The following is a 26,949-nucleotide window of genomic DNA, read 5'->3' on the forward strand; positions in this document are numbered from 1 at the left end:
CAGCTAAAAGGGAGATGAAGGAGACAAAGTGAAATCTGCTAATGTGTTCCCTTTGCAGAAGTTTCCCCCAGTTCTGCCCCAGTTTCAGGGAGCCTGCCAGGACATCTAGTGGATTTTCCTCTTCTTTCCTTTGTGAAGTAGAATTCAATGTCATTGATACCATGTTCTGAAAACCAGCCCTGCCACTAAGAGAACTCAGTCAAGCGGAGAAATCTAAGCATGAAACAGCAATGCTTAAGGAGTTATTGGAGTGACCTAAGGAGGACTTTTTGTTGTGTTACTGACTGTTAAATTACAAAACTGACTATTAAATTACAAGATCCCTCTACTTACCTTCCTAGACAGTGATTAGGACTAAATCTTTTTGCGTTTTTTGCCAGTTGTGTGATTTTGAAGCTCCCTTTCCAGAGTCACTAAGAATCTCAGGGCTGGAAGGGAATTCAGAGGCCATCCATAATTGCCTCTCCCTCACCCATGACAAGGGGCCATCCAGTCTTTGCTGGATAATCTCTAGTAATGGGGAAACCACCACTTCCCAAAACAGCCTGTCCTACTGTGTGTGGGAGCACTAATTTTCAAGAAGTTTTTCCTGCTACCCATCACTCCTACTTCTGGCCTCTGGAAACTCATAGAGCAAGTCTAGAAAGTCTACCAAGTGAACTTCTCTCATATCCTTTCTAGAAGTGAACTTCTGTCATATCCTTTCTAAGTCTCTCTTGTTTAAGCTCCCTATTTCCTTCACCCCAAACTGGTGTGACATAATCATGCTGATTACCTTCCTCTTAAGGCTTTCTAGCCAAGCTCCTCCAGTCATGGTCTAAGGAGTGATCCAGGTGATCCTTTCTACTCCCTGCACTCCAAAATGATCACAAATCACAGAATTTCAGTGTTAGAAGGGACCTCAGCAGACATTCAATCAGTAACTGTTTATTAAATACCTACTGTGTGCCAGGTCTTCTGCTGGAGACAGCCCTTGTCTTGGAGACTTTGTTTTCCTGGAGTGATAGAACTTGTTTACAGTTGAGTACAGCAAGACTGGTCAGCAGCTATCGCAATGGTCCAGGTCTGAGATGAGGAAGGCCTGCATAATAATATCAAGAGGAGAAATGGACAGAGATGAGAGAAGTTTTAAAGATAATGTAGATAATATTTGTCAATCAACTGGAAATTGGAGATGGGGGCAATGATAGTGAGGAGGATGAGAACTGAGGCTGTGAACCTCGGTGACTGGGAGGATGGGACCCTCCACAGAAATAGGAAAATTAGGAAGAAGGGAGGGTCGATGGGGGAAAGATAACGAATTCAGTTTTGGGGTTGAATTTAAGATGTCTCATAGGCAGTTGGGGATTGAGAGAGTTAGCAGAGAGGTTGGGGCTAGATAAGTAAATTTGAAAATTATCATCCTAGAGGTGAACATTGACTTCATGGGACCCAAAGAGATTAGCAAGTGAAGTAGCATGGAGAAGAAAGAAAGCTCATTCAGAGCCCTGGGGAACCTCTTCTTTCGCAGCAGTGGGACCTGGCTGAAGACCCAGCAAAGGACATTTGCGAAGGAGTGGTCAGGTAGAAGGAAAGAGACCTTGCAGAGAGTATTACCTGAGCCGAACCTTGAAGAGAAGGAGGGTTTCTGCAGGTGGAATGCTTTCCGGGCACAGGGAGAAGCCTGTCCAAAGGCATAGCTAGAGGAAATGGCATTTCTGGTAGGGGGGCAAGGTCTTGGCTGTAGTGATGGGGCAAAGGGGTCATGGCACCCTCATTTCTAGGCCCTAAGGCTGTGTGTTGACAAGTAGGAGCAAGGTCTTCCTTTTCAGTATGGAGAGAAGAATATTCCATGGGGAGTAACTGCAGAAACTAGCCCCTGCGTATGAACTAGACTCCCTTCTCTGGCAGAACCACAAAATGAGCGCCCAGCCTTTGCCTGAATGCCCTCGGTGCCAGAACAGCCGCCACTTCCTCAGGTGTCCGTTTCACGCTGGGTGAATTCCGTGGCACTAATTGCTCAGACTTTTTTCTGGACACCCTGCCCAAGTTTGCCCCTTTGCAGCTTCTGCTTCTGGCTCCTAGGTCCTTCCTCTTTCCCGTGGCAACCCGAGACATCGATCTTCTTTCACATCAAGTTCTCTTGCCTTTTCATCTTGTACTTGTGAAGTCAATATTTGGAACCTAATTATAAGACATTCCATTGATCCCTATCGGGGGCCAAGGTTTTAACTTGCCAAAGTCTTGTTGGGTCCCACTTCTGCCTTCTACTGTCTTAGCTCTCCCGCCCAACTTTGTGTCATTTACCAGTTTGATGGAGTGTGCTGTTAGTGCCTTTATCTAAATGAATTGAAGTCACTAGAAATGGATGGTGAGAAGGAATCTCATAAAGCAGTTAAGCTACAGGACATTCATCTCTGCAGACCAGCTGTAACTGACTCTGGATGGATGTTTTGTTAAAATATATGCTAAAATCAGGTTTTCTCAGAGCTCTTCTTGGATTTAGGGATTTATTTTTTCCAGTTTTTCCTGTAATGGTTACATTGTAAAGCTGTTTATTGTCATAGCAAATAAGAGGACAGTGTATGATGTCATTCATCCTAAGGCACAACAAAGGATTAAAATGAATTCCTGGAAATTCTGTATCTAGATGTAGAAGGTGGGACCGGTTGTAAATCTGAGCAGTTGAGCCAAGTTAGAGGATGAGGGAGTCTGTGTCTGGGGTTTGAATTAGGTCTCTTTGATAGGTGGAAACATCCCCATTGATGCTTCCTTTGGGACTTTGTTCTCTGCTTTGTCTTGGATACTTATTGACCCATTCCTCACCTCATTGAAAATGATCTTTGAGTGCTAGAATTTGAGGATGATTTGATTGGGTCCGAGCCATAATCGATCTTATTCCTTACCCCCAAATTTCTAGGGCAGCACGCTGAGGACGGGGACGTGATAGACACTGTCTCCCAGTCTTTTCCTTCAGCAGACTGAATTAGGATTGTCCTTTTCCATCTTCCCTCTCAAAGCTAGAAGCGTCCAAAGCAACTTGAAACTTGAAGAATCCAGAAGTGGGCCTGACGCTTGAAGAGTCTGGGAGAGAACTGAAGAGGGCCATAGTTCTCCCAGACTACCCCCTCACTTAGGTGGGACACCAGTCAGCAGGCTATGGGACAGGGACTACACATGTCTATGAGCTTCTTTGTGTTTTTGTGTTATGGCAGTTTTTCCATGGGTTGAATTAAAGGCTGCCCCGTTTCAAAATACAGTTAGTTATCCCTTCCACATCACAGGAGTTAGAAGTCAACCATCCCAGTGATCTGGAAAATCCACATAAAATTTTTTTGCCCTCCCTTCATATCAGAGAAGAAATCTGAATTTTTTTCTTTATCTTTGATGAGCTGTTTACAGTACTTTATTGTAAAATGTAGGGATATTTATAGTATTAAAAGATAACATATTTTGATATTATACAATGCCATACATATATTTTATGCATTTCTGAGTTTCTAAACTTTTTCTGTGTCATCTGTGGCTTCTTAAATTTCTTAAAAATTCCCCTTGAATTTCTTATCCTGATCCTTGATATACTGGAAAGTCATGACATAGAATACCATGGGGAAGCTCGAGTACTTTCACGGGACCTGGAGCCCTGTTGCCTCATTTGTGCAGACAGATAAATAAAGACTGACCATTATCAAAATATATTGTTAGGCTGAGTGTTTTTACAGGACCTAGACAACAAGCTCTATTCTGATATTTCTGGGAAACAACTTGGGTGGGAGCAAAACAAGCCAAAATGTGGAGGCCCTGGGGTTGGGGCAATGCTAAAAAAAGAGTTTTGTGGGAAGTCTCCCAGGTCAAACTTAGTCCATTTAAACTCAGAACTTGGGGGTCTGGGATTGCAATTATACAACTTTTTATAGAACTTAATTTATAATATTAAATTCTCTAATTGGTCTGAAGCGACTTCATTTTAAATAGAGTATTTGAATTACTCCCTCATTGCTCTGCAACACAGAGCTTTGCAGCGTGACCCAGTGATTTACTTAGCTACTGAATAAGAAATATAATGAAAAACCTCAAAAGCCTCAGGTTATTACAGAAGGAAATAAATGACAATACCATAACGACTCCTTCAAGGAAGTGTTGCTATCTGGAAAATGTCTTTAGAATCAGACATCCAGGATAGAGGTTGAGTTTCCTCTCCCGTCTTTGTTAATTGAAAATTTGGGGAAGTGATGGAACTGGAAGGAACATTAAAGATCTTCTAGTAAAACTGTCTTATTTTGTAGATGAGAAAACTGAAGGCTAGGGAGATTTCGGGCAGGAAAGCTGGCCCCCAAAGTCGAGCCCTCCAAGTCTGAATCCAGGGCCCTATGAGCCACCAGTGGCTCCCAGTCCATGGGCTTTGGGCCCTGGAGCAAGTACTACAAAGTGATCACAAGCCTCCCTCTCCAGACATGGGATGCAAATGGGGCAGTTATTTGGTTTTTTGGGTTTTGGTTTTTTTTTTTTTTAAACATCCAAGAAGGGTATTATATACCTGAGATTTGAACATGTAGGATCCTGTGCCATTGGTTGTTTTCTCTGCCACACTCCCCCCCAGTTATTTCATATCTGATCGCTTCTAGTGATGCTTTACCCCCTCCCTTGCTATAGTTTTCAAAGGTAAACCGAGGCACGGGGCAGGAGAGGCAGTGCAGGGGGGAAAGAGCACTGGCTCCATAGTTAGTCCCTTTGGACGGATGGCACCGCTCTGGGTCTGCTTTCTCTTCTGTAAAAGGAAGGAGCAGGGAGTGCAGCTGGATGACTCCTGAGGACCCTCCCTCTTCTAGATCTGTGACAACAATTCTGATAGGGGCCACTACAAAGTTATGTTGTTAGGTCCTGGGCCCTCACCACTGCTCGGCAATCCTCCTCCTTCACCCACTCGCTAGCCCACTCTCCACAGCAGCTCCTCTAAACCTTCCTCTCCCTTATCTGAGAAGCTGAGCTTATATTTTACATAAAAAATAGAAGCCACTTGCCCTGAGCTCTTATTCTCTCAATTCCCCATCTCCTCACTCATATACTTTCAGCCTCTGTCTTCTTTACTTCGCCTTCCACCTGCGCCCTCCATTGTCTCTTCCAACAGATTGCTCCTTGGGTCATCCATACTGCCTTCAGTCTCTCCCTGCCTTCTGGCTCTTGCTTCAGTGCCTTTAATCATATCCAGATGCTGCTTCTATCTCTGCTAACCATCACCCTATGTCACTTCTATCTTTGCGGCCAAATTCTTGGAAGAGTATCAGTGGGCGGGCAGGTGGGCCCTAGATCAGCCCAGAATCAGGAGGACCTGAGTCCAAATCTGGCTTGTGTGAGTGACCCTGGGCAAATCACTGAAGCCCGATCGCCTCCAACACAAAGATTGCCTGCACTGGGTACCTTTCTTCTCACTTCTCAGTCTCTTAAAATCTGGCCTCCAAGCTTATGGTCTCTCCAAAGTTACCAGAGATCAGGTTTGACCAGTTGTCCAATCCAGTGGCCTTTTCTGTCTTCGTGGTCCTCAGCCTCTCCTCCCCTGTGCCACTGCTGATCACCTTTCCTCCCCTTGATATCCTCTTCTCTCTGGGTTTTCAGGATCCCAGTCTCCCCCGGTTCTCCTCCCACATGTCACACTGTTCCCCCTCACACTCCTTTGCTGGATCCTCATCTGGGTCATACCCTCTAACTAAGGTATCTCCCAGGGGCCCATCCAGCACCTTCTTCCTTCCTTCTTTTATGATACTTCATGTGGTGATCTCACACGAATCTCTCTCTAATAATTCTCCAATTTCCCTGGCCTGCCCTAACCTCCTAGCAGATCTCCAATCTCATGTTTTCAATTGTCTTTCTCAAAACTGGAAGTCCGGGAGGCATTTTAAACTTGTTATGTCCAAAACAAAATGGATTATCTTTCCTCCAAACCACCTTTTAACCCTACAGCCTCCCCCTCCCTGCCAGCTTCCCTATTCCCGTTAAGGGCAGTCCCTCAGACCTAGGAGTCATTCCGGACCCCTCGCTCTCTCTCGTCCCCTATGTCCAAGCTGTTGCCAAGACCTGTCAATTTTACCTCAGTGACATTTCTCAAATGTACCTCCTTTCTCTCCTCTGTCATTGCTACTACTCTACAGTACAGGCCCTGGTTACCTCACCCCTGTTCTATTGTAATGGCCTACTAGCAGATCTGTCTACTGCTAATCTCTCTACTCCAATCCATCCTCCATTTAACTGTCAAAATGATTTTCTTAAAGCACACTCCCCTTACTCAATAAACTCTAGTGGCTCCCTAGCACCTTCAAGCTCAAGTACAAAACTCTCCCTTTTTTCTCCTCTTACTCCCTGACACACAGACCTCTTTGCTGTTCCCCCCACGTGATAACTCTATTCTATTTCTTCCCTCCTGCCTGTTCTTCCTATCTCGAAATCTGTGCCTTTCCATCTGTCTGCTGCCCTGGCTTCAAGTCCCAACTAAAATCCCATCTCCTAGGCTTTTCCAGTTTTCCAATCCTTCTTAATTCTGGGGCCTTTCCTCTTTTAATTATTTCCTAGTTTTTCTGTGTTGAGTTTGTTTATACATCTTTATTCACTTGTTTTCTCCTTCATTATATTATCTTTGCCTCTTTTCATATCCCTGGTGCATAGAACAGTGCCTGCAGGTCCTAGTACATATTTAAGAAATATTTCCTGACTAACTTGACAAAACAATGAATTAGTGGGTCTTTAATTTAACTTAAGAGTTTGTCACCTTTAAAGCCAAACTTTTCAATTTAACGTGTTAAGTGATGAAGAAAAACATAAATCACAAACAAACACAAGATCTGGTATCTCTAACTCTCTTGTGGACAGGGCATGGGAGATTTGTTGAATTTCTCCCAGATGACGCTGGATGATAAATTTACCTTTAGTGAAAGGAAGGAAACAGATCCGAAGAATTAAAAGAAATTGCAAGTGTGACTTTTGAACTTGAATTTAGAAAAAATCTGCCATGGGGCCCAGGAGAGGGATGGCAGCTTCCCACAATGAGCGGCACTTGGAGGCAGGGCAGTAGTAGAGTGCTCTAGACATGGGCACCTTGGCTGGATAATGACCGACCAGTTACTTACCTGTCCTGCTCCTCTCTTTCATAATCTGTAAAGAAGGAATCACCTGCCTCTTGTGAGAAAAAGAGCATGTAAGCTGCTATTATTATGAACCAGTTATTTAGGGAGAAGAGTTTATTGAAAATCTGGGAAATTTCAGCTTAGGTGATTGCATGGTGTATAGCATATATTTACATAGAAAAATGCAATAAATATAGATTGATTGATGTAATATAAGCCGTCTGACTGTGTAAATGTGTATCTTAGTCGGCTGAAAAGTCTATCTTGTACTTAGATTACATTCAGTATTGTCTAGCCTTGAAAGAAAGTTGCAAACTTGCTATTTTCTGCCTCTCCAGTGTTTTTAGTTACAAAGGGTAGAGAGGATCCCATAGAACAAAATTGTACAGAAGGATTGGTAAGCTTTCAAAAGAATTGGTAATTCTGAAGACGTAAGGAGAAATAATTCTAATGAGGAAGAAAATAGGGAGGCATGGGAACCCACAACCAACTTTATCTCTAGCAAATGTCCTCAAAGGAAGAGAATGAAGGATGTATCCAAAGTGAGTTTGGGTTTATGAAAACAGTCTTTAGGATACTAAAGTTCAAGTTCCTTTTCTTACGACAATAGTATTGATCCAGACTGCCTGAAAATACATCTTGGCTCTGATTCCTTTTTAGAAAATCCTTTTTCTACCCTGCTTCTTGGTCTTCCCTTACTGCTCTCCTGTTTTCTTCAGGTTGTCATAGAATTATAGTTCTCTGCCAGTTTTCCATGGGTGAGGAATAGCAGCTGCTTTTTAATACAGTATAGTTTGTTGTTTTGTATTTGTGGAGCTTCCATGGATATTCATAATATTGCTCCAATCTGAATATTGATAGGATATTGACATGATTCTGGCCCCAGTTCCCCTCGTCTTTCTCTTCTTTTAAACAGAAAAATGGGCATCTTTCGTGTAGTTCAGTCTGAAGGGAAGAAGAGATGTCCTACAAAGTCTCTTCAGCTCAGGTCTGGTTTTGTGTTAAAATTTACCTGGAATCTCAATATGAGCTGCCATTTGGAATTCATGTTTACAACTGGTGGCCACTGTGGTATGGTGGACAGATAGTGAATTGGAAGTTAGAGGAACCAGCTTCGACGTCCCCTGGCTCTTGATGTAGATGCTGCTAAGTTCTTTCCTTTTTCTGGCCCTCAGTTTCCTAAACTGAAAAACGAGGCTCTGAACTAAAGCTTCTTCCAGCTCAAATCCCCTGACTCTGCATTCCCCATTGCTCCATCGGTGACCATGTTGCGCCTAATATCTGCATCATTCCTCAAGATAAACATGTCCTCTATCGGACTTTGCCAGAGGATTTAATTTTCTGGAGCCTGGAGCCAGTTCTTGATTGTGTCCATTCCTCGGTTATTATTTCAAGTGGAATTTCCATTTGGAGATAGCTCCAGTGCTTCCCAGCCTTTTTCCCGCTTTGGCAAGAGAACCCAAAGACTACACAGCACATTTTCCTCCCTTCCTGGGGCCCAATTTAAGCAATGACTCATCGAGCCCTTGGGCTTTGCCTCATCCTCTCATTTTAGGGGCCACTTTTTACCCCTGTTCCCTCACCATGGATCCTCACTTTTCTCCACCAGTCTCCTCATGGAACCGTTTGTCTCTCCTTTAGACAGATGGAAGATATTCTTCCTGGGTTTGTTGTCAGAGGCATATGACAGATCCCCTGTTGTTTGCACTCCAGACCGACTTGGACAGATCTATAGATGTCACCTGTAAGCGGCCGTGTTTTTCTTGCGGCAGCTGGTATACATTGGGGAAGAACCCAGAGAGAATATCTTGAAGGAAATGTAAATCCTGCTGAGGTAGAGAGGGAGGTATTCTCTACAAAGACCACTGCCAGTATCATCCAGTTAAGGATGGATAGTTTTCTCCCTCTCTCAAACTCTCTAGTGACTGGTTAGAACTTCCTGAGGTGGAGGTGGGGGGCTAAGGCCAGCTGGAGTCTAGGGTTTGTTGGGGGAGGCGCTGATGTGCGGAAAGTTCCCTCCGAGGAGCCAGGGGCTGGACCCGAGTGGGGCAGCCACTCAGAAATATGAGGCACACAGGCCACTTCTCCTGTTTCTTGGCAACTCTTCTGAGTGGCCTCTGCTTTCCCTTCTGGTTCAGTCTTCTGGAAGAGCCTTCAATCAGTGACCTCTTGGTTTTTCTCTTTGCAGCTTTAACAGCGTGTGTCAGGGGACGCACATTCTCTTTCGAGAGTTTAGCTTCATCCAGGCCACCCCCCATAACAGGGCATCCTTCCTACGGGCTTTCTGGAGATGCTTCCGAACTGTGGGCAAGAACGGAGGTAAGTCTTCTCAAACTTGTTCATAGAGACCTGAAGCCAGAGCGTCGTTGGGTATTTCCCATCTCTTCTGAGAGGTGATGGTAAAGGCTGTCTGGGAGGTTCTTCCCGGACTGAGCCACTAAATTCCCTTATGAGTTAATTTGCTAACATGATTCCCACTCCATGGAGCAGGATTAATGTCTACCTTCAGAAGTCTGAAGAGAATAAAATCAGGATTTGCAAAGCACTTTAAGATGCAGAGTAAAAAAAAAAGCGTTTAAGTGCACTTTAAAGCAGGAAAATGGGAGTGTGCAAGTGCACACGTGGCCGTCTTTTAAACTGATTTCATGAACAAACTTTGAGGTAAACAGCTATCGGGAAGGTCCTTCCTTGGACATTCTTTGAGAGGTAGCTTAGGCAACCATCTCCTGTAGTAGCTCCTGGGCAGAAATAGGGCCAGATGCCTTAGTGTGAGATCCTGAAACAGGTGAACCCGGTGCCGGATGGGCCAGCTTCGGACATGAGTCTTTTCTTGTAAATCTCTTGGCCACGGTCAGTTTCTTCATCCCACATCATTCATTCACATGGATTTACGGAGCATCTTCTACACATGAGTCACAAAGTTCTTCAACTTTAAATAAAACAAAAAGACCCCAGCCCCAGCCCACTTTATAGAAGTGGAATCATAGGTTTAGAACTGAAATCCCCCTCTCCTTCGGATCACCCCACATTCTGTAAGCTGGGGTGGAGAGAAGTGTCCAACTTTAACTCAGTTCTCAGGGTCCAAATTTAGGCCTTGCTCCATCACACCAAACTGTCTCTCCTTCCCCTCTGCACAATCTGGGCTTTCCAAAACGAAAACTTTCCCATGGGTGATCGCATCTGATTCTCTGATCGGTACAGATGAAGAACTTGAGACTACCCACTGGGAGGCTTTTGCCAGAGCTCCCTGGTGAGTCAGGCTTAAACTCGGCACGGCTTGGACTAGAACTCCAGTGCCAAGCCCAGGGGCCCCCTAGCATACCACTCCACCTCCAGCACGTCCTCCACAGAGGGCCGAGGCCCTCGGGAAGTCCTGAGTTCGGTTAGAAAAGACCTAGATTGTGACCCTGGCAAGTCCCGGAACCCCTGCCTTCCTCAGTTTCCTTATCTGTGAAACGGCAAGAATAACAGCACTTTCCTTCAAGGGTTGCTGTGAAGATCAAGCAGGATTACGTTTGTAAAGTGCTCCGCGAGCGCTTGCTCTTCCTTTTTGAGCCAGTGCCACAAGTGACCCATATAGCTTTTGGACTCCAAGCAGATGTGAGTTCCTTTATCGTTAACGTGAGGGCCCCAGCCAGACAGAAAATCTGCAGCCAGCGATCCATCCAGCTGCTGAGAGGGATTTACTCCGAGTTCTCGTTTTCCCTGTGCTGTCAACTATCCTGAATTATTTGCTCAGCATTTATTGTGATACTGCTTAATCAGACACCCCAGGACTTCCTTGGGACCAGATGCGGCCTTCATAGCTGTGTGAGCCAGACCTCCACAGTCAAGAAGTCTTTAGGTTTTTTACTCTTTTGAGAAGCTTTCCAAACATCTTTCCATCACAAATGTTAGTCATGATCTCTGAGCCAGAATCTCCTGACACTTTGGGGGTGCCAGGGTCGGCCCTGACTTAATAGCTTCCTGCCTCGGCCTGTCAATCCCAGACTTCTCTGTGGAGGAGATGCTACCACTGCTTTCTTGGATGTGGCTTTTGCCAGAAATACCTGAAATTGAGGCCTTCGTTCTCAGAGAGAAAAAGCTTTCTTTCTCTCTGGGAGAGAGCTCAAGGAAAAGCAGAGCTCTCCACAAAAAGTCACCGATGGAAACCAGACGAAGGAAGCGGCCCATTGGCAGAAATTGTTCCCCCCGGGTTTCTGATTCAATCTCATATGTCATTTCTACTTAGCCAAGTCCCTGGCCTTTCCTACTCCAGTTACCCCAGAAATAAGACTTACATGCCCGTCCCTAAAGCTAAAGCTTCTTAAGAGTTCAAAGTGGGGTAAAGGAAAGATGCTCATAGCATCAGATTTTGCATTTTGTTCACTTTCTTTTCTAAGTTAGGGAAAGGTCAAATTGCACTGGAAAAGTACCTGTTTTTGCTTTAACCCGCTCTGTGGGACTGGGAATCTGTCATTTCCCATATAAATTTTTCACTTCTCTGAAGGCAGAGATAATGTTATATTTAAATATGACATTTCCTAAACACTTAGACCATCAAGTGCATAATGTGTGTGCGCTGAATAAATCATCAGGAGTTCTCTCCTCGGCTCAATCGGGACCAAGCATTCAACAAGCATATATTAAGCTCCAGACTAGGTGTCAAATACTAGGGGCCAACTACTGGATATAAAGTGAACCAACTCCCAACCTCCAGGAGCTTATGTGCTCTTGGAGAAGTAACGATGGTGGGGGTGGGGGGAGATGAGACTTGAGATGACGGCTGCTTATGTGCATTTGTTCACATTCAGGTACTTTTGGGTCTCCCATAAACATCTTTTATTACTTTGTGATTTCAGTCAGAGGTGGGCACAGAAGCATCCGGCTCAGCAGTAAGAAAATAAGGGAGAAAATCTAGCAGCTGATTCTGCAGACTCTATGTCATGGATATTTTGTCAGGGAGGGAATCTGAGAATGTTTTGACATGGAAAAAGTTGGGTGGGCAGAGACCTTTGTGGCTGGTTAGGGCAAAGGGCAAACACACCAACTGCCAGCCTCCCTGCCTCTTTGGAAGGCTGGGGGCCTCTGAGGAGCTTTTAAAGTGATTGCCTCTGATAGATCCTGGAGGTCAGTGAGAGGCGAGATGACAAATGAAAATGGCTTTAGGAGGAAGTGAGAGGTTCTCGGCCCTTCTGCACACACAAGGGCCTACATTCTGCTGGAGGGACCTGGCCTCCATTAGCTCGGGATCAGGCCTGGAGTCTGGCTTGGGGAGGACCGACCAGCAGCCTTCCTGGTGACACAGGAGACACTCTCACCCAGCTAAGCCGTCACTCGGCCTCCGGGGGCTTCTGCCCAGAAGGAAGGCCGGCCTTGACCTCTGAGCTGTAGGGCTGAGCTGCCCCAACGGGGACCAAACCCTGGGTGGTCTGAGCTCTGCAAAACCAGTCAGCGTCAAGGCCTCAAGTGCGGACCAAGTGCCTAGAAGGGCCCAAAGCCACAAGTGTGCTAGTGCTCCCAGGATCACAGAAGTGCTGGTGCTCCTCGTGGGCAAGGGCATGTATTGCAAAGTTTGTTCATCTTGGGGTGCATACCCTGCAGCTGGGCAGCAACCCTGATTTGGGGAGCACCTGTAGCTACAGTCAGGACACTTCCCCTCCTTGGTGGAGGGATTCCTCGGCAGGACAAGGGGGCTGGCTGTGGCTCACATTCCTTCCAGAAGCCCCTTACTTGCCCACTCCCCATCTCCCACCTTGGCTGCTGTTCTAGGGCATAGCTGGTGCCCCCAGTTGGCTGCTGCTGCCTCGATCCCACAGACTCTCTGAAGTCGGCTGCTGTGAATGCGGCCGTGCTCCCCCTTTTCCTTTCCAGCTGCCCAGATCTTAAAAGCTGGTTCTGGCATCCAGGTAGCCAAGCTACGTCAGCGACCATCATGGATCCGATGGATCAGAAGGGACCTTTGGAGTTGCAATCGGACGTTGCTCAGGTGCCCAGGATTTGGGCCTTCAAAAACTGGCCCTTTCCTTCCCGGGCATTCCCTGGGATGTGCCCATCAGCTAGTAGCTGTTTGGGAGGCCCTCACACTGTACCAAGCACCGTGCCCAGAGACACTTCCCCGAGCTCACTGCAGGAGGCAACTTTGTCATGCAGGAAGGACGATGGAGAGAGAAGGCCTCCCGGAGAAGGTGGAAATAGGAACTGCAAACAAAGCAGGTGTCTGGCGGTTGGGGAAGGGCCAACAGACTCTCAGACATGTTGCAAGAAATGGCAAATAATGAGGAATTCCGTGAAATATGGAGAAATGAGCAAATAGGAGAAATTAAACATTGACCTCTTCTCAAGAGACTCAGGGAACTTAAAGCCAAGATGGACCTGAAAGATTATCTGGTTTAACCATCTCATTGTTAAGATAAAAAACTGATTCCCAGGCACCATAAATGAGCAGCATAAATGACTTCTTCTAAAGACACATGGGTCATCAAAAATCAAGCTGGAATTTGAAACCACTTCTGCCTCCCGACTCCGTGTTCCTTCCTTTATATCAATCACACTGCCCTGCCAAATACCCCATTCCTAGAAGAACCAGTTCAGATTCTACTATTCCGTGAAGCCTTGCTTTATTACCTATACTGATAATGATCTTTCACTTTTCTGTTTTTATAGTCTATAAGGACTTTTAATTAAAATATAGGCATCATTCTCCATCATGTGTCACATGAGACAAACAAAAGGGGAAGAATATTCCTCTTTTAATTAATTTTTGTTCAATGAAAATCAGTTTTTCCTTTTACCTCCCCCTGCAATTGAAAAAAAAAAAGGAAAAACAAAACCTTCATAGTAAATATACATAGTCAAGCAAAACTAATCTCACTGTTGGTCATGGCCAAAAAACACATCTCATTCTGCACCTAGTCTGCACTCTCTGTCTCTCTCTGTCTCTGTTTCTCTCTCTGTCTCTTTCTTTCTTTCTCTCTCTCTCTCTCTCTCTCTCTCTCTGTCTTTCTCTTTCTCTCTCTCTCTGTCTCTGTCTCTCTCTCTCTCTCTTCTCTCTGGGTATGGGAAGGCTACTTCATCATTGGTGCTCTAGAATCATAACTGGTTATGTATCAATCAGAGTTCTCGGGTCTTCCAGTTTGTCTTACAGTTTTGTTATTGTACAAAATGTCATCTTGGTTCTGTTCCTCTCATTCTACATCATTTCGGACAAATCTTTCCAGATTTCTCTGAAACTGCTCCTCTCGTCATTTCTTACAGCACAATTTTTACAGCAAAGCATTACATATCATAGTTTGATTAACCATTCACCAATTGAGAAATACATCCTTAGCATCCAATTTTTTTCCATTGCAAAAAGAGCTGTTGTGAATCTTTGCACACACAGGTGCTTTTCCTCTTTTTTTGACTCTTTGGAAAATAATCCTAAAATCACTGGATCAAAAAATATGCAAAGTTTAATAGCTTTTTGTAAATAATTCCAAATGATCTGGAGTGACTAGAACAGGGCACTGATTAGCCTATTTTCCCACAGCCTCCCCAACATTTCTCAGTTTCCTTCTGGGGGGCATCAACTTTGCCAATGGTGACAGGTATGAGATAGAAGCTCAGAGTTGCTTTTTTATTTCTCTAGTTATTGGTGGTTTGGAGTATTTTTTCCTATGGCTATTTATAGCTAATATTTCTTCCTCTGAAAACCTCCTGTTCATATTCTTCAACCATTTTTTAGTTGGGGAATGACCCTTATTTATTAAATTTAAATTAGTTCCTTTATATCTTGGAAGTGAGATCTTTGCCACAGAAACTTACTATACACATTTTCCCCCCAGTTACCTGGATATACTTCTGGTTCTCAATGTGATGTGTTATAAATATGTTTTAGGCATTTCACATGGAGAGACAGACTCTAAAAGTGAGACTTCACGAGAGTTACCGATATTTAAACTCCCCATTGGTTTTCCTACTTCATGCCTCACTAATGTTTATGATAAGAGAACCATTGAACAGAATTGTTTCTAGTATATCTTTCTTTCTTTTTTCTTTCTTCTTATTAAAGCTTTTTATTTTCAAATTATGCACAGATAATTTCTCCTTTTTGTTATATTAAACATGTTAAAATATATGTTAAATCCAATATATGCACTCATGTTTATACAATTCTCTTGCTGCACAAGAAAAATCAGATCAAATAGAGAAAAAATAAAATGCAAGCAAACAACAGAAAGATGCTATATTTTGAACCACACTTGGTTCCCACAGTCCTCTCTCTGGGTGCAGATGGCTCTCTTCATCACGAGATCATTGGAACTGGTCTGAATCATCTCATTGTTGAAGAGAGCCACGTCCATCAGAATTGACAGTCATATAAGTCTTCTTGTTGCCGTGTATAATGATCTCCTGGTTCTGCTTATTTCAGTCAGCATCAGTTTATATAAGTCTCTCCAGGCCTCTCTAAAATCAATGGATAATTTTTCAACACTGACCCTTGCAAAACTTTGTGTTCCCCCCACTCTTTCTCCTTCCCCTAGATGGCAAGTAATCCAATATATGCTAAATATGTTTAAAAATATATGTTAAATTCTGGCACATATTTCAAAGGATCTTCAAAGTTTCTAATGCGTGATGTTTTCCTAGAAGGATGACATTTTATTCTATCAGATCAAATAGTTTTTCATAATAAACTATAGACACAGTGGCTTCTTATAGTCTTTTCATCTTTGAGTCCTGGTATGACTTGAGAAATGGTAAAGATGTGATCCGTTATAGACTGTTGCTTTTGAAAACTTGTTTGTCCCCACTAATGCCCTCACTGAGGATGGCCTTAATTTGTGTGTAGATGAGTCATTCTTCCAGTTGGTTGTAATTGAGAGGGGGTCGCATATTGACAAAGACAAAAAAAGGGGGAACAGCCAATGACTCCAGGACTGTGGAAAGCCTGGCCATCGGGGGACACATTGCTAGATTTCCAGGATGAACGTAGGTCTCCAAGTCACTCCAAAAGGTACAAGGAGGGTCTCTGTGGTAACAAAGGACCAGTCCAAGGCATTGCCCTTGCTTGGGAAATCACCAGAAAACTCTGGTAAATGAAAGCAAAGGATTTTCATTGTGCAGTAAAAATGACAAACCTGAGGAATTCAGGGAAATGGTGGTGGTGGGAAATCTGGCCAGACCGATACCCGGAGAAATGACCAAACTGAGCAAATGGGGTTAACAACTCCAAGAATGCAGTTGAAAGAGTTGACTATTTTTTTAAAGTGATGAATGTATTAGCTCTGAATGTCGTGTATGTTTTCAGATGCAGCCTCTGGGGCCAATGTTTTTGCTTACTTGTTTTTCTTGGTAGTGAGGAAAGGGTGCAGTTGATGGAATGATGAGATGAGATGGAGCCCTGACTTGGAGGCAGGAGAACCTGAGTTCAAGTCTTTCCACAGACCCTTACAAGCTGCTGATCATAGGCACATCACTTGAGATACTAACATAAAGCAATTGGCAAACCTCAAAGTGCTATATACATGTTAGCTACTACATAAAAAGAAAAGACATCAGTACAACTTATTTTAACAAAGAAAAAAATCATCTAATTGACCCCCTTGTGAGGAAATGGTCCCAGAGAAGGGAAGTCAGCCAGGATTCACTTTTTGATCAGTTCCCAGCTTAACATGAAAATCCACAGAGTTCATGTTTCCTTGTTAAAGCCGGGAGCACATCTTCCTTTCATTGTCTTTGAAAGGGGATTTTACTTTTGAGGGGGGAAAAGCTGGTATTAGGGCGAGGTGGTGGTAGGGAGCTTTAGTACTTTAGGCACTGATAAATATGGATCATAGCCAGGGCCTAGAGCAGCGGCTCAGTGGTGTGGCCATAAGAAGGAGGCTTCTTACCAGAAGAAAATATTCTTTTCTAACCGATCCATATTGTTGCTTTTCAAATGAACTCACTTTAATCTGAGAAAACGATTGATTAAAATGTTGCTTTATTGGGGCCTGAGCATAAATTAAAAACTCAATGAACAGAGAAGCTACTTATAAGTTATAACTTGTAAGCTCTTTATTCTTTTATCTAAAGAGCCCTTTAATTAGGGACTCTCTTTCTCCCCAGGGGTTAAGAACTTTTTCTTTTTTCCCAGAAAAGCATCTGACCTGAATGATTTATTTAAATAAGGCATACAGTTGTCAGGCTCAGCCTTTCTCTTATGGATATTTGAAAATAAAATGTGATTTACATACTTCTGAAAAGCCAGAGCCAAGTGAGTGAAGTAAAAAACAAGCAGTCTGTGTTCTCAGTCTGACTAAATCCTTCCTGGGCCCGGTTGAATTGAACAAAGCCCGATCCAGAAACACCTTGGCCGAGCTCGAGCATTGGGCTCAATCTCCCAAGATGCAATCCAACAGAGATCATGTAAAACTCTGCAGTTGGGCTCAGAAAATCACCTTCCCAAATACAGGTCGGTTAAAGAGGAGCTCGAAAACCAGTTCTTATGAACAAGAGACAAAGGTTTTAGAGGGGTGGGAGCTCAGCCCCCAAAAGGTGTCATCTTCTCGGTGGATGTAAGGTAAGCCCAGCATCCGGGCCATAGAAGGACTGTGTCCCACGGCCTCTTCCCTTGCAAGGCCACGACTGCAGAATTGGGGTTTGGTTCTCACACCACAAATCAGAAAGCTCACTGGCCAGTTCTGAAAAAGGTTGTCCCGGGCCCCGTCTTCCTCTATACCATTTTGGCTTTAATGGATTCGGTCATTACCTCTGTGCTGACCATCTTCTCCAGCCCTCCTCCTCCAGACTTGTCTCTCCACCTGCCTAGTAGATGTGCTCTCTGAATAGGCTAAATTCAATATCAGTCAGCTTGGGAAATGTGTATTAATCACCCCCTGGCACCAAACACCGGGTTAAGTGCTCGGAACAAAAGACAATCTCCCAAGGAAGACAATATGTGAAAATAAGCTGAAGAGGAGGAAAGGGAGATCCTGAGTGTGGGACAAGAGGAAGGCGGGACAGGATTCTCCATTGTCTTTCCTTTACCTTCTCCAGCCCAGGGAGGGGAGGGCCCCAGGGACAGAGGGCACTGAACAGCTATGAGTCTGAGGTTCTGGAGCCAATGATAAAAGTCAGGTGAGCAGCTGGATATTGAGGTGGCTGCCCTGGGTCCCTTCCTTAAATGGAGGATGTGGAAGGTCCAAAACTGACATCATCTTCCCCTCCCTGGCTTTCTTACTGCTGGGGAGGGTCCCCCAGTCCTCCCAGTCACCTTGGCCTCATTGGGAGGACCTTGAGACTGTGCCACAGGATTATGGGTCTGAAGGACAGGGCTGAAAGGGACCCCGAAGCCATCTAAAATCAGAGAAGGAACTCGGATTATGGAAACAGCGGGGCTCCCCCGGAAGAGAACCTATTTTAAAGGCTTTATATTCTGAAAAAGAGAAAATGGAGAAATGACAAGACTTCAGGCTGAGAGTGTTTCAAGAGCTGGCCCATGGAAGACGCTTGTTTGGGCAAAATGGCTGAGGGGCAGATTTCAGCCCGATGCCAGATGAAAGTTCCCAACATTTAGCACCGTCCACAAGGGGAACTGGCTTCCCAGCGGGTTGTCAGCGAAGGCCGAATGACCGACATTTGGGGGCGTGCTGGAGCCTGGCTTCCTGTCTGGGCCCGATCTCAGAGACCCCCTCCATCTCCTCTGTGGTTCTAGCAGAACCTGTCCCAGAGCTGGCTAAGATCTGTCCCCTTGGCTTAGGGATCCACAGTGGCACAGCGCAGTCCCACCCAGGGTTCTGAGGAAGCACCAGGCTGGGCCGAGCGAGGTTCCAAATTTAGATGACCGGGGTCCTGACTTCATGGAATGTACAGGTCAGTGAGAGAAGGAAACCCAACTCTCAAGCCAAGTGAAATATAGAGCAAGGCACAACAGGTGCTGCCGAGGGGGCAGAAGTCGGGATGGAAAGCCACCCCAAGCCATGGGGCTGAAGGCTCAATGGAGGAAGGGGCATTCGAGTTGGGTTTGGGGAATTCAACAGCTGACGAGGCAAAGGGAGGCCATTCCTAGAATAGGAAATACTAGCAGCAGAGGTACAGATGTGGGAAGGAGCAGGGTGTGTTGGGAAGTGCAGAAAAGTCCTGTTTGACCACGGCACGAGCTCGGGCACGAGCTCGGGTCCGAGGCCCGGCGCCAGCCCATCCTGTGCTGCCCCTCCGCAGGCAGGGTGGCAGAGTGTGAGGAATTCTGAGGTGGAGTCACTCCCAGGACTTGAGTGTGAATCCCGGCTCTGCCATCACCCACTTGTCCCCTCTGGGCCTCCACTTTCTCAGCTGTAAAATGAGGGCAGGGGTGGGATAAACTTCCAGCTCTAACCCCCTGATTTCCTGTCATGAATCTTCTGTCTTCCGTTTCTTCATCCACAAAATGGGGCTGAAAGGAACCACAAGGTACCTCCCACGACGCCTAGTCCCAAAGCACTTTATAACCTCTGAAAGGCTACCGTGGAGGCAACTGTTCTGGCAGTCTGACACTCGTAGTCAGTCAACTAACTTCTTGAAAAGTTCTCATGGGCCGGACAAACCCAGCATGATGAACAGTCAAGTTGAGACAGAAGCCTTCTTTCCACGGGATGCCTTTCACAGGAAAAGCGTGACCGCCAACTTTGTCAACTGATGTTAATGCTCTAATGGCATTCCCTGTGATGGGACCGGCCTCCCTGGGCCTCCTAGCCCCAGCCTCAGCAACGAGGGCTTTCTGGAGCAGAAAGCTCCCAGGCCAAGGGCTAGACGGGGCACAGAGATGGGGCGGTCAGACCTCTGGGCAGCTGGCAAAAGCGATCCTTAATCTGCCCTGGCCGAGGCCTCCGGAATCCGGGCCAGAAGGCGAACCCGCCACCCCATTGGGGAGAGGAAAAGGTGAGGGCCTTCCCTGTGCATTAGCTTCAAATGTTTTCCTGTGACTGATTCGGTTGACATATTGCTTTCTTTGAAGTAGTCATCCTGGCAAGAAACCGCCTGAGAAAGTTTCTCAAGGAAATCGCCTTGCCAAGTTCACGGAAAGGATCCAGCCTGGTAACTGAATCTATCTTTCCCCAGAAAAGATTTCCATGTGTTTATTGTCAAGTCTATATGGGGATGCGGTAAAGGGGGAAGGCCCCAAACTGGGGCACAGGCCCCAATCTGACCCCAGCCCTGCCTTATTCTCCAAGCCCTACGGTCTCAGTTTCCTGGGATGGCATCTGTGGAGGGTGGGCCAGCTGTCTTAGCCACAGGTCAGTGCCCTAGGAGCCATGGGGGCCGCCCTCAGGTGATTGGGGCCCAGCAAGAGTCAGGGGAGGCTCCGTTCCCCCTCTGACAGAATTGCAGCCATGAACCTTGGTCTCATTTCCAACTCCAATCACTGCTGACTTCCCTTTTCTTTTATTCTCAGTCAAGAAGAAAAGCACACACATGGTTGTGAGAAATCCTGGAGAGGTCAATTGTTTTATCCCCTTTTTATCTCCCTTCAAAGCTTCAGATGATACTTGCTTCATTGAAGTTTGCAGACCATTAAAAGCGGGCGGGCAAGGGTGAGGTAATATGTGTTCTGGCTTTGCTTTGAAAGAAAACCTGCACTAAACTAATCCCCAAGTGGGGCGGATTTTTCCTTTTCTAATTTTAGTGCTGTTGGGCGTTCCAGTACACTCACCAGCATTCGCCACCTGCCATACCCAAAGTTTCCTCCTCCTTCTGGAGCCAAAAGGCAGCCTGAGATCATCTCTCAGGGCCGCTGGGGCTCGCGCCTTCTCCGACATGGACCGATAATCCCCGGATGCTAAGGAGCCCCCGAGAAGGAGGTCCTGGGGAAACTGAGGCAGCCTTGGCCTGAGCCGGCGGTTAGCCTGACAGGGTGAGACGCTGTAATAGCGGACTGTGATTGACAGAGCTCTCATGGCGGTACCTGCCTCAGGCCTCAATGCTTGGGGGCTACAAAGCTCCTCTGGAGACTTTCAGCACAGAACAGCCAGCGTCTCCTTAGAGTAGCTTAGTCTTACCTGCCACTGGGGGAGCGGATGGGGGAAAGGGAGGAAAAGTGGGAACAGAAGGTTTTGCAAGGGTCAATGCTGAAAAATTACCCATGCATATGTCTTATAAATAAAAAGCTATAATAATAATAATAAAGAATAGTTCAGTCTTCCTCTTACCTAGAGGCAAAGGGAGTAAACATGGCGCCAATCCTAGCTGACACAAGCTTGATCATAAACAGAGGCACAAGTTTGGTGGCCAGGTGGATAGTGTTTCTTCTCCATTTTTGTCCTACCCAAGAGGCGCACTTTTTTGAGCCTCACTGTTTAAAATGGCAATGGCCAAAATCCCCTTAGAAGCGCCTTTTGTGTTGGCATAGAGTGGGGATCACTTGGCAATGGAGTTGTGGCCCATCGGTGGGACTGAAGGTCCGCACACCATAAGAGACAGTAGCTATGAAGAATGGTGACCTCTCCCCTGGGCTCTGACCTGTCTCCCTGTGGCCAATCGAATCCCTCTCCTGGTAGCAACAGCAGCCGGACCCTCAGAGCCGCCACCGAGATTCCCACAAAGAGTAGCTCTGACCGTGTCTCCTGCTCTGTAGGTCCGGGGGATCTCCGTCACCTTAAGGACATAGTAAAAGATAGGTTCTCTTGTCAGGAAGCTCTGAGCCAACTGACCTCAGTTCACTTTCCCTGCTTTTTCATGGATTCCTCTCCAGTGCACACTCTGCTCTTGCCAGACCGAGCGTCTCACTCTTCCTCACCTTCATCCCTGTCTGGCCCTGCTCACCTCTGCCGGTTTCCTTCCGGACTCACCTGAAGTACGACCTTCCACATGAAGCTTTTCCTGACCCCTCCCTCCTGGTGCTCGTGCACCCTTCCCTTCCTCCTCCAACCAGAGAGACAGACAAAAAGCAGATAAAAATAAATGTGGTGTATTTGTTCATGTTGGTCTCCCTCTATAGAATGTAAACTCTTTGAGGGCAAGGACCATTTTACTTTTGTCTTTTTATTCTCATTGTGGAGTTCATTTTATAGGACAGTAAAAGATATTTGTTGATTGATTAAATTGTTCCATAGTTAGGATACTTGTTGACTGATTGGATTCAGAGAGCAGGGGAAGACTTTATATGAACTGAAACAAAGTAAATTAGCTCCAGGGGAAAAGATATATACAATGATTACAACATTGTAAGTGGAAACAAAAAAATCAAACTGAATACTGTGTAATTATAATGATCAACCTTGGTTACTAAGAAGATATATACTTCTTTTCAGAGGGAGGACTATGGCTGTGGAACCTTACATAAAGTATTAAAATCGGTTGATATATTGATTATTTTTTCTCAACTTTTTTTTTTTTGTAAAAGTGATTTGGTGGGGAGGAGAAAAAAAAGAGTAATACTCAGAAATTAGGGTGATCTAAAAAAATCAGTGAAAAAATTAGTACTTAAAAGTATACATGGATGCCTCAATTAGCAAGATTTGATAGAAAATGAAATTTTATTTTCCTGTAAAAATTTGTGTGCATCAAGAAGAAAATCACTTCTCAGTCTTATCAGTTTAGGTCTTTTTTTTTCCACAGAATTGGTATCTCTTGACACTGAAAAGATGAGATCACTATCAAATGGTTCCAAATCTCCAAAAGAGAGGTGTTGGCAGTTTTTATGAGGTTTTTTTCTTTCTTTTCTGAAACTGTATACTTTACTCTGAAGAATCATACATAAGTCATTTTTTCTCTTAAAAATATTTTATTTTCCCCCAGTTACACATAAGGACAATTTCAAACATTCATTTAAAAAAATTTTGAGGTCCAAATTTTCTCTTTTCTTTCCTCATCTCCCCCCTTTCTGAGACAGTAAGCAATCTGATATGGGTTATACATGTGCAATCATGCAAAACATACAACCACATTAGTCATGTTGTGAAAGAAGATACAGACCCAAAGGGAAAAAAATGAAAAAAAAAATTACGGAAAGTGAGAAGTCATATGCTTTGATCTGCAGTCAAGCTTCATCAGCTCTTTCTCTGAAGGTGGATGGCATTTTTCATCTTGAATCCTTTGGAATTAATTATCTTGGATCATTGCATTGCTGAGAATAACGATGTCATTCACAGTTGATCATTGTACATTATTGCTTTACCCCATGCAATGTTGTCCCGGTTCTGCTCACTTCACTTTGTATCAGTCCGTGTAAATCTTTCCAGGTTTTTCTGAAAGCATTCTGCTCATTTCTTATATCACATTCCACATATTCCACAACTTGTTCATCCATCCCTCAATTGATGGACGTCCCCCAATTTCCAGTTCTTTGCCATCACCTAAAGAGCTGCTATTAATATTTTTGTAAAACTAGGTCCTACATCCTCTCCTTCCTCCTTTTAGAAATCTTTTGGGGATATAGACCTGGGAGTAGTATTGCTGAATCAAAAGCCCTGGGTAGCCCATGTTTCAAGCTTAACCCAGGGTCTGTCGCAGACAAAACTCTTAATAAATACTTGTTCCCTTATGACCACATTGCACTCTTGCCCCTAGAGGGTCTGCTGCAGCTTGATGTCCTACCCTCATCTCTTCCCTCTCATCCGCACTCTCCGTCTTCAAGTTTCCATTGCTCTTGTCCTATTGGAAGCCAAGTAGAAGATTCTGAGGGCAGATAATTTAATTTCAGAATGAATGTCTTACGGATCGGGGTTTGGGGGTAGGTTTTGGGGGATCCTCCGGTAGTCAGCAGGGCTAACTCTAGAAGAGTGGATGAAAAGGGTTAATGCTCAGCCTGCCTGATTCTCAGCTTCATATCCAGGAGGAAAACACCTTCCTTACCTTCCCCTCACCCCCCAAATTCTTCTCTTTGGCCTGTGGCCCAAAGGGAGAGTTCTCCGGTGCTCTTGGCAGCTCACAGGGCTGCCGACAGGGGAACTTTGCCGGGTTGCTTTTGAAGTGGTTCATGAAGCCTTTGCCAGGACGTGCAGGGGAACTGACACCCTGGAGAGGCCTCGTTTACCACCCCCCATGCCACCTGTGGGGGCCCTTTCCAGGCTGATGGCCATACAGAGGAGCCAGCCAGGTGGGAGGCAGCTGAGGGAACAAGCACTCGCTCTGGGGGCAAAGGCCCTGAGTTCAAATGTTACCTTTCTAAAGCTTTTGAGCTCCAGAAGTTCCGGCAAGCCACTTAATGTCTCTGAAACTCTCCTGTAAAGGAAGGGGACTGGCTTAGCTAGCCTCTGAGGTCTGCCATGATCCCATCCTCCCTGGAGGAAGCCCACAGTGGGAGAGGAGGAAGGGCAGGAAAGTGGGGAGAAGGATTTGAGCCCTTAGGATGAAAGGAGTTTGATAGGAGTATGGTCTTATTTTATGACATTAGTTCATTGGAGAACATATTTTCTTTGGTCACCTGCCAGTGGAAAAAAGAGATCTGTTCTTTTCTGAGTCTGGGTGGTTGCATTAACTGGTTACATTGGGAGGAAAGAGTAGCCAAACCCTGCTGACTTATCGAGATGAAAACACGGGGAGCCTCCTTCTTGATTCCAGCCATCACCAATCCACTGACGGCTGCCAAAACCCAAGTTGTGGCCCTTGCTGTAGGTCCCCCCCTCGTCCTCTTTCTCCCCTCAAAGGTGGGAATTATCTCAGTTTGGAAGCTACCAGGAAGCCTTCTCTCATGTCCAAGGCCCTGTAGGCACTTTTCATACTTATTCCCATCTAACAGAGTAGGAAACGTCTCTTCCCATAGAGTTTTTGGCCACATAAGGTTATCCTTGAATTTCCGGCCCATAGTTACTTTCTACCCCATTTGTGATCTGTTCTTCTCTGCCGGAGAAAAGCATTCCATGGGCATCCTTTCTCCTTCTCCCCCTTTTAGTCCAGAGAAGCTGTGAACATGTGGGCCAGCATCTGGGTTGAAAGCCAGATGGGACACATCTATGTTTTGATCTTTTCCTTAATATTTTAAAGACAGACTTAAACATTTCTTCGCAGGCTACAGAATTTTGAGAGCAAACTGTTCTTCCGAAGGCTTCCCAGCCCTCATCTCCAGCTTGCCCCGTCTCTGCGGAAGACAAGTCAGAAAGACGTATTCCAGCAGAGACTTACGTAGAAAGAATAAGAAAGAACCCATTTCTCTTGAGTTTGTCGGTATTTGACAAACAATAAAATAAACGAGCAAAGAAAACCAGGGTTCAGGTTCTTCTTCTCCAGAGGCAGCTCTTTGGACACAGGGTGGATACCCAAGGCCGGCCCACTTTAGGGATGGTCCCGGCTGGAGACCGGGAAGTGCAGAATTCATTCCCATTCGGATCACTCAGAAGGAAACGGTCCTGGGCAGCGTTGTGCCATGAAATCATTTGAGCGCTCTTTCGTATTTGATGAGCAAATCCAAAGGCCGGTTGGAGGGAATTCCCAAATTGTGCCTCTGATTTGGATTGTCCGCCTCTAATTCCTACACACTTTTGTGGTGAGCGTCACATATGAGTAGTTTAAGATGTGGTCAGTTTCCATGACTGTTCAATGAAACATGAATTCTTCTCGGTTACTTGGAGACAGTTTGTGGAAAATCTGGATTGGGATCTTTGTTTCCTTCTGAAGGGGCATTTTCTAGTTTGATGGGATGACCGAAAGATTCTCCCCTCGCGATCTGGTGCTGAGTTTGGGTTTTAGGGACCTGGACCGAGTGTCCATCTCATGTGTACTGTGCAAAGGAGAAGATGCCGACCTTCTCCAGGCCTCTGTCCTGCCTAAATCTGCTTGCTTGCAAGGCCGTGACTCACAGCATTAGATGGGAGCATGTATAGGAAGCTCCTTTCTAATTCCATCAGTCACTATTTGACCATTAAATAACTTAACCTTTCAGTGTCTTAATTGGTCTGGGTTTTTTCATTTGTTTGTTTTGTTTTTGCTGAGGCAACTGGGGTTAAATGACTTGCCCAGGATCACACAGCCAGGAAATGTTAAATGTCTGAGATCAGATCTGAACTCAGGCCTTCCTGACTTCAGGGCTGGTACTCTATCCACTGCAATAGAGGAATGATAGTATTTACCAGCCCCTCCATGGAATTTGGGAGAACTTTAAGACAAATGCTGAGCTCAAGTTTTGCTGCCTCTACAAAGTCTCCCTTGATTACCTCTCCCTCCTCAGATGCTCCCTTTTCAGATTCTGATTTGTGCAGTGATCGGAGGGAGCCTGAAGCCAAAATGAGTTACTGTTGGGTAATGGGAGTGAGCGACGCCCAGTGCTGCTGGAGGATGGGACAGGGGCAAACTCGGCCCTCAGCAGGTCAGATGGCTGCAGTAACACTCAGCTGGCTCTGCTCCCTCACGGTCTCCTGCTCGACTGGGACATCAGACCTCCCCACTCAGACCCAGACCCCCACACTTCTCATCGTGGCTCCTCCCCCTCATTCCAGCCTCCATGTCGGGTGCCCCAGTGAAAATGGTGGCGGGAGCCACCCCTTGAGGAAGGGCAGAGATGGGCCCCTGCTGGCCTCTCCCCCTCCCTGTCAGCCCCAGCTTTGGTGAGCTGTAGTTACTGCCTCCCAGAAGTAGCCCTGGACCGATAGACGAGATTTTCTTTCTCTAGTTCAAGTAAGATTCATTACACAAATATTCTATGGGGCCCGGGCCGGGTGCTGACCTCTGGCAGCTCACATCCTGCCAGAAAAATATAACGTATTCCCAGAGACAAAGTCATCTTGGGAGAAAAAAGCGACAGCCGTGGGAGGTTCGGGAGCCATTTCCGAAGAGAAGCTGGTGTCTGAACTGAGCCTCGGAGGCTGCGGGGACTCCCGGATGCAGGAGAGGCAAGGAGAGGAATGGGGCTCGAGCTTGGGGGACAGCCAGAGGCAAAAGGCGGGTGACAGCATGTTGTGCTAGGGAAACAGCCAGCCAGTGGGCCAGGTAGGCCGGGATG

General features: G+C 45.6%; 1 protein-coding gene across 2 annotated transcripts in view; it reads left to right on the forward strand.

Annotated features, from left to right (window-relative positions):
* Positions 1-26,949, forward strand: part of C6H11orf49 (chromosome 6 C11orf49 homolog) — a 145,612-nt gene that overhangs the window by 81,420 nt on the left and 37,243 nt on the right. For both annotated transcript variants that reach the window (XM_031943073.1, XM_031943072.1), the window contains exon 3: positions 9,283-9,413. In XM_031943073.1, coding sequence (XP_031798933.1) covers positions 9,283-9,413 — 131 coding nt within the window. The remainder of the gene's footprint in view (positions 1-9,282; positions 9,414-26,949) is intronic.

This window comes from Sarcophilus harrisii, chromosome 6, assembly GCF_902635505.1.
Source record: "Sarcophilus harrisii chromosome 6, mSarHar1.11, whole genome shotgun sequence".
In the NCBI taxonomy this organism is placed as follows: domain Eukaryota; kingdom Metazoa; phylum Chordata; class Mammalia; order Dasyuromorphia; family Dasyuridae; genus Sarcophilus; species Sarcophilus harrisii.